This window comes from Scophthalmus maximus, chromosome 2 (assembly GCF_022379125.1).
Source record: "Scophthalmus maximus strain ysfricsl-2021 chromosome 2, ASM2237912v1, whole genome shotgun sequence".
Lineage (NCBI taxonomy): Eukaryota > Metazoa > Chordata > Actinopteri > Pleuronectiformes > Scophthalmidae > Scophthalmus > Scophthalmus maximus.
Window position 1 is genome coordinate 10,850,977 of NC_061516.1, and position 14,910 is coordinate 10,865,886.

A 14,910-nucleotide genomic window follows, 5' to 3' on the forward strand; every position below is an offset into this window, starting at 1 on the left:
TTCCCTTTCCTTTGACAGTGGCAGATATTAAAATGTGGTGGGTGATCAGAGTATCACTCCTCAAATCAGCAGTCCAATTCTATTACACTTTTCCAAGTAGGCAGCCATCTGTCTTGTGCCCCGGCCCTCCTCAGAGGCCTTTTGTTGACTTCAGGTATATGGTATATGCACTTCTGAAGTACAATACCAACTAACATTATAATCTTACTTCATTAGATTTGCCAGATTACCACACAGCCCACCTTGTCATGTCACATGATGGCATAGGGAGCAAAGCAAAGCTAGAGGGATAAAATGGTGAGGGGGGTAATGGGGCCAACTAAGCTCATTCCTGTTCAAGGGCCTCCTTCCAGGTTATTCCAGGTATATAGCCACAATATAGTGAAACAACAATGTACAGTGTGGTCAGCTTGACGTAAACCAGAAGAGCTCTTACTGTACATACAAGTCCTGTAGTGTTAAGTAGGAAAAAAAAAGGTAACTTATGTTTAATGCAGGATTTTTATAGTAATAATGGAAGTCAGTGAAACAGATATCCATGTCCTCAGAGTCTGATTGACCTGAGTCACCTAGTGTAGGTGATAGAGAAAAGACGCCTGTGCCCACAGAGCAGTTCATATCTTATATTTGACATCAGATGTAGGCTGTGGCAGATAATAGTTGTCCTATTGTCATTTAAAGGCGAACACATTTATCTTAACATTTACACTTTTCACTGTAAAGTGAATTATGTTTTGCATGTTTCTTTACATATTCATATGATATAACTTTGCATGACAAGAATATAATTTTTATTTATAATATATAATGGGGTTTTTTGTCATACAATGGTGCACCGTTTGTGAAGCCACCTTTGTTATCACGGATACACTATATTTCCTAATATTTCTGTTGATTACAGAGATTGCAGGCATGAATCAGGCTCCTAATGCTGATATGCTGAGTCATTTTATCTTGAGTCTGACCCTCTTATGCAGGTCACTCTCTCTCTCTTCCTGTGGACAGTTAGGAAATTGATCAGCTCTGACTTTGCTCTCGTGCCTGCCAGAAAATGGTAAATCATCGTAGCTTTTTTTTCCTGTTTACCACAGTTGTTATCATTGTACGTATTTGTGATTCATACAGGAGTCAAATGAGCAACCGAAAATGTTGTATCTGTGATTGTCTTAATCAAATTTAACATCCTGAATGAATCTTTTTTTTAGCATGTGTGCACTGTCTAACATCACTAAAATCAGTTTGCTCACTTTATGCTCTACTTTTGATTCAATTTCCATAATTATCACTTCTAGCCATAATGGTACCATTGTGGCTTTATCAGTATGCCATTTACCAGTTCACTCCATTTTATCATACCTTTTGTTGTATTACAATTGTTTGTGGGCGGCTGCGGCTCAGGTTAGTGGAGTCGGTCGTCCACTAACACAAAGGTCGGCAGTTCGATCCCTGGCTCCCCCAGTCCACATTGTGTCCTTGGGCAAGACACTTAACCCTAAATTGCCTCTGACGGTTCTTTCGGCAGTGTATGAATGTTTATGAATGTCACAGAAAAAATGTGACTTGTCCTGTTAGGTGCTACGAGAAAAGCGCTATATAAATATAGTCCATTTACCATTTCCTTTTTCATTTAATTTGAGAACTACATATCAACAAAATGATGTGTATTGTACTTCTTCGTTGCTGTGCTGTTGGAAAAGAATGAAAGAATTAGAGACGCACATGTTAAGGACAATGACAAATGCAGCCACTGATTTAAACATCCCTGTTTATGCATCAAAAATATATTATGTACCGAAAAATAAGAACATTTATTTTGTCACATGTAAATGATTATTAGTTACATTTATTTATATGATTGTTTACAGGACACAACTAACACAACATTTATGTATATTCACAAGATATAACCCATTTATATTTTCACATTTCTATTTAATTCTTGTCTCAGTTCATATTTTTTTTGTGAATTGTGGATTTGAAGCACAAGTATATACTGTAAATGCACAGTAAATGTTTTTAACATATTGGGGCAAAAGAAAGCAAGACAGTAAAGAGCTTTGGTTTTCTTTGTTTATCGAATAAAAAAACTGTGTACATGGTATTTTATATCTTATATTTATTTATAAAGTGCTTAATATGCATAGATAGTCATTATATGTAATCATGTTGGTGGTGGTGGTGGAGTATTCCCTCAGCAAGGTGAAAGCTGTTATTTACATTATGTGTACAAGTCCTAGATTGGTGCGCCAACCTCCTACCCGCGGTGTGATTCAGCTGAAATCACGAGCGCGAGCATGTGACACCAGCATCTTCAGAGTGGTCACAGTTGTGCATATTCCAGGATATATGGGAGCACTGTTGCAGAGAGGCCTCTGTACCTCTGCATTTCAGATTGTCCATCACGATTGTTCCTGTCCCAGGCCCAAAGAAAGCCTCGTCCCGGGCCGCTGTCGCCTCTCCGCAGCCCAACTGCCGACACACGACCATAGCGTCGGCAAGGTCCCAGGCATCATCACACACCGTGCCCCATGAAGTGTTCAAGTACGTCTCCACCCGACCCTCACATTGGTGCTGGCCACCCACCAGTCTCACCATTCCTTCAAAAGTGCAAAGGAGAATCACATAAATTCAGAGTCGTGAACGATTCTGAAACCCAGTTTGACAGTCAATTGGTTGGTTTTGAGCTAGTTGAAGGAATATTTGAACTACCTTCAGAGGGCTGTGTTGTGGTGGTGGTGGTGGTGGCGGCGGTGGCGGGTGTCTGTTCTGTTGCTCCAAAGCCACGTCCGTGCGGGCCGTAGTATTCAATGGCTAGGGGAAGCAGGGAGAAAGCAGAAAATAAGGAGTGCGTCCTTTTTTGCGTCCTGGGCACACTCAGGAAATATCAGATCACAAAGGCATTAGCAAAGCTCTTTTATAATTACACCACTGATCAATATAGGAAGCCTCTCGCTTGGTTCCCTTGAGGAGAGACACACTGCAACTTGCAGAGGCATATGCGTATAGCCCTCATTGTCACACACACACACAAACACATTATGTCATCTTTGCCAATTTTTGTATAACCTGCTGAAGAAATAATTATTCAAGAGCAACGATCAAAACTTCTGCATTAAAAAAAAAAAGAAAAGGTGTAAATAATCATACTTTCCTCTCAACCTGAAGACGAAGATGTGCTATTTAAGTAAAGGGAAGTCAGTATGTGCTTTTGATTTGGCCTCAAAGAAATGAAATCTGGCCTGTGGGCATGAGGTGACACTGATGTGGCTTGGCTTTCCGGGGTTGTCTCTTCCTCAGAGAATACTGCGGTCATGCATTGCAACTGGACAGCTCAGCAGGGGCGAGCATAGATGACTGGATAAATAGGAAATGTTAACTTTAAGTGGAACTGATGACTGATGTAAACTGATGTTTGGTGTTGTACAGTATGCGCACATGTCATAAAGGTGCCTGTTCTGACCCTATAGACTAGTCAGGTCTTACATGCACAGATGACGCCAGCATCCTCGTGGTGGCCACAGTTGTGTTGACCCCAGCCCAGGTGGAAGCACTGGGACAGCTCCTCTTCCATGCCACTACACTCCACATTGTCCAGCAGGATCGGACCTAAGCCGTAGCCAAAGTAGGCCTGGGTCTTGGCTTCGACTGCAGGGCCGCAGCCCAAATGCCGACACACCACGTTGGCATTGGTTAAACTCCAGTCGTCATCACACACGGTCCCCCAGACATTTCTGTAGAGGACCTCGACACGGCCCTGGCAGCTGCTGTTACCATTCATCACACGAATGGCTGGTCTGCCTACGGCGATAAACAGATTGGTACATCACTGCAATTTTATGGCCGTCTCTTCTAATGGAATCTATACAGCTGATAATTACATAAAAAGATATGACATTATAATATGTATCTGGGTTCACAAAGCAGAAATCAGTTGAGTATTGGTACCTTTTGTCTGGGCAGTCGTGGTAAGAGTTGTCGTACTTGGCGAGTCGGTGACTGTGATATTTTGTGTTGCTGGAGGAGAGATGTGACAAATGACATAATCCAGTGTATCAGAGTAGCTGTGTATAATGGTTATGGAGGGTTATTGTTCCGTTGCACAGATTCAACACCACGTTTTGCGGCACTGTGGGTGCAACAGACTCAATGACCGTTGGGGGAGAAATGGCTCTCCCTGTTGGTCATTTGGTATAAGTGCACAAAAAATAAATAAAGTGGATACATGAGAACAATAATCCAAGTGTGCTGGCTTTTGCGCGTGTAATCGTATACCTTCAGTGGTGAACGTTTCCCAGGCCCTTCTTGAGTTTTGTGTTGCCACCGGAGCCTCAGAAGGGATTCCTGAAGGGGTGTAAATGGAAATAAGTTGTTTGATACTTTTAGCGCAACTTCAATGATTACTGTTTCTAGTAAACGTAATATTTTTCTATATCTCAACATTACTAACTGACCTTTTCTGCGACCTTTCAACAACTATTGTATGGATTGCCATGAAATTTTGTACAGTTGTTTATGTTCCCCTGAGGATGACCCATATTGTCGTTGATGATCCCCTCTCCTGACCGTTCCCCCATGGCACCACCATTACGTTCACACATATTCTCAAAGGAAATATCTCAACGACTTTGTTAATATTCAGCCTACACCACTGCTGTGAAGAAGTGTAACCTGTCAGAGTGGCTGACGTGGAAATAGACTAATGTTAACCTATTTGTTACAATAATAATAATAACAACAAAAAAACAATAGGGCCTTGCACCTCGGTGCTCAGGCCCTAAAGTTTCTTGGTTTTCATTGATCGTATTCAGCGTACCAGCGCAGGTGACTCCAGCGTCCTCATGATGGCCACAGTTGTGTTTGCCCCAGCCCATGCTGTTGCACTCAGACAGGTCCGTCTCGGAGCCCTGGCATTTGACATTGTCCAGGAGAATCCGACCGGTTCCGTAGCCGAAGTAGGAGTTGGTGTGTGCGGAGACTGCCTCGCCGCAGCCTAACTGTAAGCACACTACCAAGGCATTGCTGAGGACCCACTCATCATCACACACTGTCCCCCACATTCCCTGGTAGAAGACCTCCACTCGGCCCTGGCAGGGGTGCTGTCCGTTCGCCAGACGGACACTGCCATCTCCTGAACCGAGAGGGAGGAATAAATAGAGACTAGTGTTAAACACATTTTTCACTCCACAACATTCTCTGTAGATTTTTATTAGAATCTACATTCACTGCACCGGGAAGTTTAAGACAGCGGAGCTGACTCAGATATTGATACAGAGAATGGAGAAGGGCGTGGGCCTATACAACACATACTTTGGCTCCAGAAAACAAAACAAAAAAGTGAACATCTGATATTGCACTAAGCACAGATGTTGTCACCTTATGCCTCGGCCCGGACAAAAACACACCTTCAGAAGAGACAATAGAAATTCTCATGTGTCCATCATTAAAGCAAGCGGTTAATACGGAAAGCTACACTGCATTTCCCAGTGGGTTTCATGAGGGCCACCAAAGAACTGTTCACTCAATTTGATTCTATTCTGGTGTCTCTCGCTCCTCTCAGGAATTAAGGGGGGGAAAAAACAGTAGTGAACACAACAAAGGTGGACCCAGCGAACAATACGGACGGCCTGGAATTCTAGAGGCCTCGCATTGTGCAGTTTCACATAAAAGATATTTTCCACTGAGCTGAAAAGAACTTTGATGTCGGTTTCTATTTGGTGACAGTTTTCAACTTGTGTTTTTTTGAAATATATATATATATATGTATATATATATATATATATATATATATATATATATTGTAAATAAACCTGACTGTGCATGAGCATTTTGAACCCACACTGCGACAAATTAAACCACCATTCATTATTTGATGAAAACATGCCCTTGCATTTCGTGGCACCTGTGAGCTTAAATTCCTCTGAATATACAACATAGATTCATCTACAGTCAAGAAGTGAACAAGTGCTATTTGCATTTTTTTATTTTATATTATTTGCTTCGGAAAGAGATGTGGACATGAATTATGCTCTGATCTTATTCAGGAAGACGACTGGGGCAGCTTCCCTAAAAACCTTTATGCAAATAAGCCTGATAGCGGCTTGATTCCATTGTCTTGGAGCTGGATCGCCGGTTTCGTCATTTGTTTTCACTGTAGATCAAGGCAAAGACACAGGTGAGACTTCTCAGAGAGTATAGAACTCCAGCAACAGATTTGTTTGGCTACTTGGGGGCAGAAAACAAAATGCTGAAAGTTCACCGACAGGCAGGTCTCCTGATCACGAGATCCAATTTAAACTGCAGCTTTAGGTCTGATTTGGTCTCCAGTGACCCGCGAGGGAATCTGGATCCTTTTGGCTAACTTTGTATATCTGCTGTTTGTCGTTGTGTAGGCGTGCTGCACACGAGGTGTTCAGGAGCTTTAAAAAACAGCTGCCTGCTGCCAAAAATGACAATATGGGAGCAGCGAGGGTGAACGGAAACAGTGAAAATTACAGTCAGGTCAGTGCTGTGATAGATAGAAAACACTGATTAGTGCCATTTCAAATTCAGATATGAAGGAGGTTTCAATAATCAGATTACTATTGTCATTTTCAAGTTCTACTGCTGTTTCACTACACCTGGGGTTGTAGTTGTACTAAGTTTCACATAGTCCCTAGTTCACCATCTCAAAAATTGGCACATTTGTTTCTGGATTTTGGCCATTTGCCATGTCATGCTTTTTCAAAAAAAAGACACATTTCATCCCTCTGACGACTAAGGTTGGCAGAAGACCAGTTTCATTTAGATAAAAGCAGGGGGGCACTTACGTAAACCAGAGTTCTCCCAGGGTGGCGTAGTAAGACCCTCCACGCCTTTTGTCGCTACCAATGCTGGTTCTGGTAGCAAAAAAAACAAAGAGAAGAAGAAACTGAATTAAAATGAAAACGAATTAGAACTCCCCTAGCCGACCTGAAGTTGTATGAAGGCCCTTACCTCTGCAGGTAACGCCCACATCCTCGAAGTGGTAACAGTTGTGGACGCCCCAGCCCAGATTTCGGCACTGGCCGAGCTCTGTTTCGTTGCCTCTGCAGTTCACATTGTCCAGCAGTATGAGCCCCGTGCCCTGTCCAAACTGAGAGCTGCTGCCCACCGCCACCGCCACGCCGCAGTTCAGCTGCCGGCACACCACGTTGGCGTCCACCATGTCCCACTCGTCGTCACACACTGTGCCCCACGCGTCAGTGTGGCGCACCTCCACTCTGCCCTCGCACCTGTCCCGTCCGTTCACCAGTTGTACTGTGGAGAAATGAGCAGAAGAGCTACCTGTCAGGCCTTCTCCCTGTCGGATTGATTTTGCTCCGCACAACTGCTTTGTCTTGTCTTTTAGTGCGGTGAGGAGGTTTCTGCCATTTGTGCCATTGCCATATACGAGTATGCTCTGATTTAACGGTGGTAATAGCACGGAAAAGAATGGAACCTCTGAAATAAGTCTAATCATACCAAGTTAAGGTGACACAATGGGCCACATGAGACCTGGGAAGTGAGAGAGGTGGATGCGGGAGGGTGGGAGGTAAGTGGGGATTAGGGAAATGGAGAGCTGGGAGAGTGACCTTGTTTCAAAAAGCCCCAGGTACTGATCCACCTTCTGCTTTCTCTTTTCGCTGACACACAGCTGATAGGTTTTCAGGTTGTGACCTGGATGCGGACATGTTTTAACTGAACACCGAGTGTCTGGGCAGGTGGACGTTGCGGTACAGCTCGTTCTTACCTTTATACTCTGTCTTGTCAGAGGCGTGCACGCCATCGGCTGAAACAGGAGGGCGGAGGGGAAATGGGAGAGAGAGAGAGAGAAAAAGTATGGCCAAATTATTTGTTGAAAGGAGGATCTTGGCCTTCCATAGTTGCTGTACTCTATATCTACTATATCTATTATCCTGTAACACTAGACACAGACTGAAGCCACAACAGGAGGCCTGTTCAGACCGCTCACTACCGCCGGCTACAACAGGAATACGTGAGCTTGTTCCTTTAATTTGGGTATGTTTGGAAAGAGAGGGAACGTCAACATTTATTGAATGGATGCTGTTGAATTTTACACAGAGATTCGTGGTCCTCTGAGAATATATCACCCCCCCCCCCCCCATTCCCACACATTCCCATTCCAAAGGAGATTGGATTATTTAATTCTAAACAACAGGTGGGATGTAGCGCTCTTCTGCGTCCCATACTCTTCTGAGATGTGAGTGTTTTTCGACACAGCCCATATTTTCCCACGCGTCACACTGGAAGATGTTTGCGAGCTTGTATGAAGGATGCTGTGACGCCCGAAGACTCATATCTCAGGTTTCGACGGCTCACAAAGACACCAGAGGGATTTTTTTATTTTTTTGCCGTCACATCCAATGTAGGTCAATTCACAGGCTTCTCCCGTTTGTTTGTGTCACCGAAACAAGTACAGGGTTTACATCCAAAAACATCCTATTTTAACTCCAGGGGCTGGTAATACACCTGTTTACAGTATCAAATGCATGGTTGGGCGTTGGTTTATATACCGGTAAGACACACTTCCTACTCTAAGAAGAGAGGTCAAAATTGAATATCACTTACTGGATAGAGCGCGCTTGTTTATTTTCACATCTCCTGAAATTAGAATACAAAAACAAAAATGTTAGTGAAGGCACACGTTGGGAGAGCTGCTGGCTCTGTGAAGAGACGGAACCAACGAGCTCAAGTCAGCACATCTGGATGAATTGCTCCCTATACGGTGACCCAGAATGTCCAGTGAGTGGAATTGATCCCAGGCTCCACTCAGAAGTACCTGCAGGGCTTTCAGCCAGCCACCGCCGGTAAACACAGGCCAGACAGTGACTGTGGAAAACAAAGGCACTGATCTGCGGGGAGTTCAGTTGCAGGTAAACCCGGTTCTGAAGCGTTACTGACACCTCAGACGTGTGGATGAGCGCTGACACACAAGAAATCATCTCATATGTCACAGTCTGTTGCGGTTAATGGCAGCAGTAACCTTTTCCCCTGAAGACTACTTTAAAAAATATGATGCTTTCCAAAAGTGTATTTGGTCAATAGACGGCATTGGCAGGCAAAATGTTGAATGGCCTTATTTAAAAAAAAAGTCCTGCAGATCCACTAAATTCTAGAGTTTGTTGAATGTTACAGTGGCAGATAATGGCTTTTTCTAAAGGTTGAGCATCACTTTCAATCTTCATACAACCAACCTCTGGTCCTGAGCCAGTGTATGAAATATTACCTCTGGAAGAAATGATATTCATTAGCTGCTCCGTCAGAGACTTGCCTTTGAGAACTTGGGACAAGAGTCCCAAACTTTTTTAGGCCGACTACTTTTGCATACATATTTCACGTTGTTCCCTTTAATGAGGATGCCGCACCACTAGATGTATACGCCGAGCAAAAGTACATGGAGGGGGAAAACATCACTTCTGTCCAGATCCCATCTAGTATTCACCCACACTCACCACCGAGTCGCAGCAGCACACTGACGGCCACCAAGATCAGGGAGCCCAGCAGAGGTACCAGGAGCCAGACGGCCGGGTTCCAGCACCTGCACTCGCTCTCCACCACACGCTGGTTTCGCATAGCTGCCTGGCTGACCATCCGCCTGCAACACAGACGGTCACACATTCTCAGTCTCCGTCATCCGGCTTCCCAAAGTCCTCTGTGTGAACACACTTCTAAATGTAGCGCACCCGAGTGCAGTAGACCTTTCTAGTACTACAAAGCAATCGCTATTTTCCTCCTGCTTCAGAGTAGCCTAATTATAGTATTGGATTGTGTTCTCTGATGGCGCCTGCAGCTACTGTTATTCTGCTGTAGTAGGTATTGATGGTATAGTCTGGGGTCAGGCTTTGGGAAGCTTGCACCTAAAAACAGATTGTGTGATGTACATCACTCCAGGGACATTAGAGAGCTATAGGGACGTTCTCTCGGAGCAAACCAGGAACAGATTTTTTAAACTCAAAGTTGCCCATGGTTTCCCCAGAGAGGAGCATGCGGCACCAAGTAGTGCCGCTGTTGCCAGTAAACCACCGGGAACAGGGAGTCAAGTTTCGTTGCCGTTTTGGCAGCACAAAATGGCTGCCATGCACAAACCCAGCAGCGAATAACAGAGGCCACAACGAGTGGACCAGGCTGGGCTCTGTTACGCTGAGGGTCAGAGCTGACGAAGGTCGATGTCCGAGCTGGCCAGCATCACCAACAGCTGAGGAAGGCTTGTGTTACAGGCAGAGGCAGGCACCTGCTTTGTGCCTTTCAAGGGGATTTTCCTCCAGACAGAGAATATTGGGATTCGCGGTCGATCACTCAATAATCAGTGTGAGATAGTAAAAAATGGCAGACACTCAATACCCTACATTCTTCACATCTGAGAAACTGGGATGAAGGACATCTACTTATACTGCAAGGGGATTTAAAAATTAAGAAAATTTAACGCTGTCTGGAATTTTAAAGGCGACCCGGCTGGATTTGAAAAAATGTTGCATATTACCAGAATGTCCCCAAAATGAATTGAGGAGTGTTGTTATGCGCATTGCTATTAAGAGTCCACAGTGTGTTGTTCACTCTTGAGTTGTTTGTCTCTTCACTCATGCAGAATTCCCCTTGACCTTACACAGGAATGCGTATTAGGGGATGATGAGGGGAGAATTTGATATTGGCCCCTCGAGATAGTGGACATTCCGGGCCCAGGGGGCACAAAAAGACATTTCTGCTTTCTGTGGTCCCCGTCGTCAGGCATAAACGCTGCTTCCTGCAATCTGTCACTAGAACCCTCCACAACGCTTAGGCACCTGATGACACTGCAGGGGCGCCTCTCGTCTCCTCGGAGAGCAGGAGGAGTAGGGGGGTGGAGGGGTGTTAAAATCTTGGGCCGCTGTAGAGTATACATACAATTATGTCCAGCTTGTGGGGGTCAAGCTAACACACTGTTGCTCAGCCCCCCGTGGTAGATTTTGAGACATGGTTGCCATGACAACACTTGACAGAACAACTGTGGACAATTGAGTTTTCATCCAGGTCCAGTCCGCATTCCCTGGACTGCTGCATTGTCTCTGTAGGATCAGTGCAGTTGGGCCAAAAGCCCACAGGGAAGTCAGTGTACGTCCAATTGGGAGGTGTGGATTTGAACACCAGCAGTAGCGCCCAAGAACCACGGCTGTCTCATTTGCAGGCTGTCCCAACAAAACCACTCAAAAACACTGGGACAAATGGCTCAGTTATGAGGGATGAAAAACAATCTAGTCCCCAATGAAATGTTTTTCAATACTCCATTCATGGTGGGATGTAGCGCAGATCCGCTGGGGAATAATGTTGCCTTTTGTGTCGGCCCTGCTTCCCCTCCCTTCTCACTTCCCTGCGCTGAGAAATAGCTGAAAGATCTCAGCCCCAGAGAGTAACACTGTCAGTCTCTTTAATGGAGAGAATCCCGAGGCATACAAACAGTGAATCAATAGATTTGTCAGCATGAGTGTCTGACCACAGCATGGGTAATGCCATTTTTTGCCATTTAGTTCTAATAATATATAGCAGAACAAAAACATCCTTGAAAATAGAGAAATATCCTTTATCAATACTACTGAGAGAATTTGAAGCAGTGATTCATATAACTTTAGCATTGCACATCAAATGATATCATATATATATTAACTATATAAACGCTGTATAGCCTGAATTGAGCTCTGTCCCAGAGGCTCAACCTTTTTTCATATTGTGATAAATGCACAGTTATAAAGAAAACAACTTCAGAGACAAAAAAAGGGTTAGGGGTTCATGTTAGTTAGATGAAGTGAATAAATAAGAAACATCAACTCGGTATTTCACGAAATAAAATACATACCTGATGTGAGACTGTTTATCTTCTGTCGGAGTAAAAAAAAAAAAAAATGTGTAAGATTGTTTCCTTTCCCCAAAAAACAGTTCTAAAAAATGTCCTCAGAGCTTTAATAGCAGGCAGCTTAATTCCACAAGTCACAGAAAACCCACAGAAAGCTTGAGTGGAGACGGAGGCAGGAAATTCAGAGCATCCAGCTCTACGTACGTCTGGTCTTTCATCTCCTCCACCCGGCTTGGCTATAAGTACCTGGTTTCAGTGACAGAGATTACGTAAAACATTAAATACCAGAGCATTGTATGGTAATATTTGAACGCCCTCTACCTGTCTATACTTAAAAGAAGCGGGAGGGGCAAATGACACAACAACAAAACAAAAAAAGAGACAAAGACAGTGAAAGCTAACCCTTCACTGGTACCCCAGCATCTCCAGTTTCAGGTAGAGCTCACAGAAGGTGCGGTCCTGCTCATCTCTGCACACACTCGCAGAGTGAGACAAGGCTGTGGCTCGGGTCCTGCGTGTGTGTGTGTGTGTGTGTGTGTGTGTGCGTGTGCGTGTCGTACTGTCCCACACAGACAAACCACAATGAAAGTAATGGATCGGAAAGTTGTGTATTAGTAGTTCTCTGGCAATTTTGAAGGTTTGAAAAAATCCTCCACTCTTCATTTAGTCAGATGGAAACACCGATGACTGTCAAATAACACCGGATCAAACACTGTGGAGTGAAAAGACAAGGCGTATTGCTCATAAACAGCTTGCCCGGGTGCTTAATAACCTTTAAACAGCTCATTTGTGTTAATATCCATCAGAAGACGTGGTTTTGCTGGGTGTGGGGGATCATTTGACTTAAGAAAGAGTTTGTTCATCCGATTAATGAACAATACACCATCTTGAGGATTATTTCATGATTTCAACCTCAGGATATTACAGCTCTTGAAATAAATATTATTGCTTGTCATTTAAATCCTCCGTCCATGAACCCCCCACACTCTATCTTGTTTATTGGTTTTCTCTCCTTTTAGCGAAAAGGAAGCTTAATGTGTGTCAGCGTGCTTCTACTTCAGGCCGACAAGATATTCTACTGCATGCCCTCTTCCATGGAAAGGCCGGGGGCCTCTCTGAATTGTGCGGCCGCGTCATTGCAATTGCTTCCGCACACTAATCCTTCCTGAGCTGCGGAGAAACGTGCAGGCTGTCCGTGGCCATTGTCACGCTTCTCAAGGGCCAATTCATGCCCACCCAACCCCCGCGATGTCGCCTGTATCTGTGGTTGAGGGGGGGATTCTGTTACGCCGAGCCAATTTTCTGAACCTCTATGAAATGATTGAGAAAACACAACAGCTCACAGACAAGGCTTGTGTGTGCGTGCGTGTGTGTGTGCGTGCGTGCGTGCGTGTGCGTGTCATACTTTCCCACACAGACAAACAACAATGAAAGTAATAATCTACTAGCTTTGGTTGCCTCGAAGATTTGGGATTATTTTTTTTTTTTTGCGTTGATAAATGTTATTAAGGAAATAAAAATCTTGGAAACAAGTGAAGGGGATGAAAAATATCTTTAAACCTCTAAACAGAATCTTTAAGTCTTTAGACCTGCATTGACTGATTTTTTTGTAAAACCAAAACAATCAGCTGAAAGAGGCTAAAATGCTCCACAGAGTTTATGGATGCTACAGACTGGATGATATTTATTTAAGGGTTTGTGACGACGACGACCACGACGATGGCGGCGGAAGCGGCGGTGGCAACAACCCTTTTCACACACAAGAGTACTCACACCTTCACCTCTGTCAGACATTGTCTTTTTGCTTGAATGCAGTAAACATTGCTATATCTCTCCAATTATGTGGGACACTGTTGTTTCTCATAAAGGTTTAAAAAAATGTATTTAGTTGATGTGCTCTTTTACACGCAACATCCATTGCACTTCTGTCCGTCCTGGGAGAAGGAGCCCTCATTTCTTTCTCTCCCTTAGGGTTTCTGCCTCTTTACCTGTTGTGTCTACAGTACATAGCAAGTTAATTCTGTACCTGGAAAGTGTACAGTACATGCACAAATAGAGGAAAACCTTGCACTGCAGTGACTTAAAGATGATCACATTAATGTATAACACCAAATAACTTGTAATGTATCGATTATACAGACGTATGTGTACACCAGGCAGCAGAAATAACAGGGTTTCTTTTCCTTTTTGCCACGACATGAAAACATTGCTGCTGTCAATGTTCATAGGACCCACGGTAACCATGGAAATGATTTTGATCTTGCGAAAAATAACAGCTCTATTCTTGCCAATGTCTCCTTGTAAACAATGTTGCACACAATCACAGTTGATATGTGATGTACAGTACAGGTGACGTTTCTTTCCCAGGTCTGTTACAGCATGTGGCGGAGGGCTCTCGTGTTACCGGACACTTCCAAACACATATTACAACGTTCCCCCGGTGATGCTAAGACAGACAATGACGGAGAGATGCTCAGCAGCGATAAGCCGCAGTAAAAACCTGACCTAGCTGAGTAATGGCCGATGACGCTGACCCCCTGCTTTTCGAGGGGCTTTGTGAAGATGCTCTTTGTTGGGTTGATGTCACAACTTTTGCTTCCTCTTCACTGTTTGAGTCTGAACTTTTGTCGGATCAGCTTGTGTTAGCGTTGTGGACACACAGCGACGGTTAAAGCTTTCCCTATGTCTCAATGACTTATTTGAACAAAAGGCTTGAAGCAAGAAAGACAAGGCTCAAGGGAGACCAGCCTCCTCACCACCCAGTTGTATTCCTCAGCAGAGACACGTACAAATTTGAGCAAACAGTCCGTCTCTGCAACAGCAGGTTGGTCGACTTGGTGAGGTCAGCTATCATACATGTCGTTAGAGAATTTGACATAACTAAAGATGCACAGGCAGTGCACCCACCGATCACCTAGATGATCATAGATGTCACTGAGTCCACAGAGGACGCGGGTTATCTAAATGCTTTTCTTCCTGGAATTTGAACTTGACACAAATAGTGCAACATGACATCCTGACACCTTTGTCCTGGACAATAACGTAAAGTGGGTCATGATGACAGACAT

General features: G+C 44.2%; 1 protein-coding gene across 2 annotated transcripts; it reads right to left on the reverse strand.

The window, feature by feature from the left end:
- Nucleotides 1-1,665: 1,665 nt before the first annotated feature.
- LOC118301600 (scavenger receptor cysteine-rich domain-containing group B protein) lies at nt 1,666-12,244 on the reverse strand. 2 transcript variants are annotated; one of them, XM_047330633.1, is made up of 12 exons: nt 11,846-12,244; nt 9,471-9,613; nt 8,587-8,619; nt 7,748-7,786; nt 6,973-7,275; nt 6,807-6,875; nt 4,814-5,128; nt 4,273-4,341; nt 3,946-4,014; nt 3,484-3,798; nt 2,710-2,811; nt 1,666-2,597 (listed from the first exon to the last, which is right to left on the reverse strand). In XM_047330633.1, exons 2-12 carry the CDS (start codon nt 9,607-9,609, stop codon nt 2,281-2,283), a joined length of 1,770 nt encoding a protein of 589 aa, XP_047186589.1. In that variant the 5' UTR covers nt 9,610-9,613; nt 11,846-12,244; the 3' UTR covers nt 1,666-2,280. The 2 variants fall into 2 exon arrangements, with proteins under 2 accessions (XP_047186589.1, XP_047186588.1); XM_047330632.1 differs by lacking the exon at nt 11,846-12,244 and having other exon boundaries at nt 9,471-9,649.
- Between the last annotated feature and the right edge of the window lie 2,666 nt (nt 12,245-14,910).

Bases quoted from the DNA above. Each gene is read 5' to 3' on its own strand.
- LOC118301600 (XM_047330632.1), bottom strand. From the start codon at position 9,636: ATGTGTGACCGTCTGTGTTGCAGGCGGATGGTCAGCCAGGCAGCTATG. The intron at 8,620-9,470 runs GTGAGTGTGGGT...TTCTAATTTCAG, and splicing joins TGTGCTGCTGCGACTCGGTG to GAGATGTGAAAATAAACAAG. The intron at 2,812-3,483 runs GTAAGACCTGAC...TGCTTCCCCTAG, and splicing joins TGCTGGCGTCATCTGTGCAT to CCATTGAATACTACGGCCCG.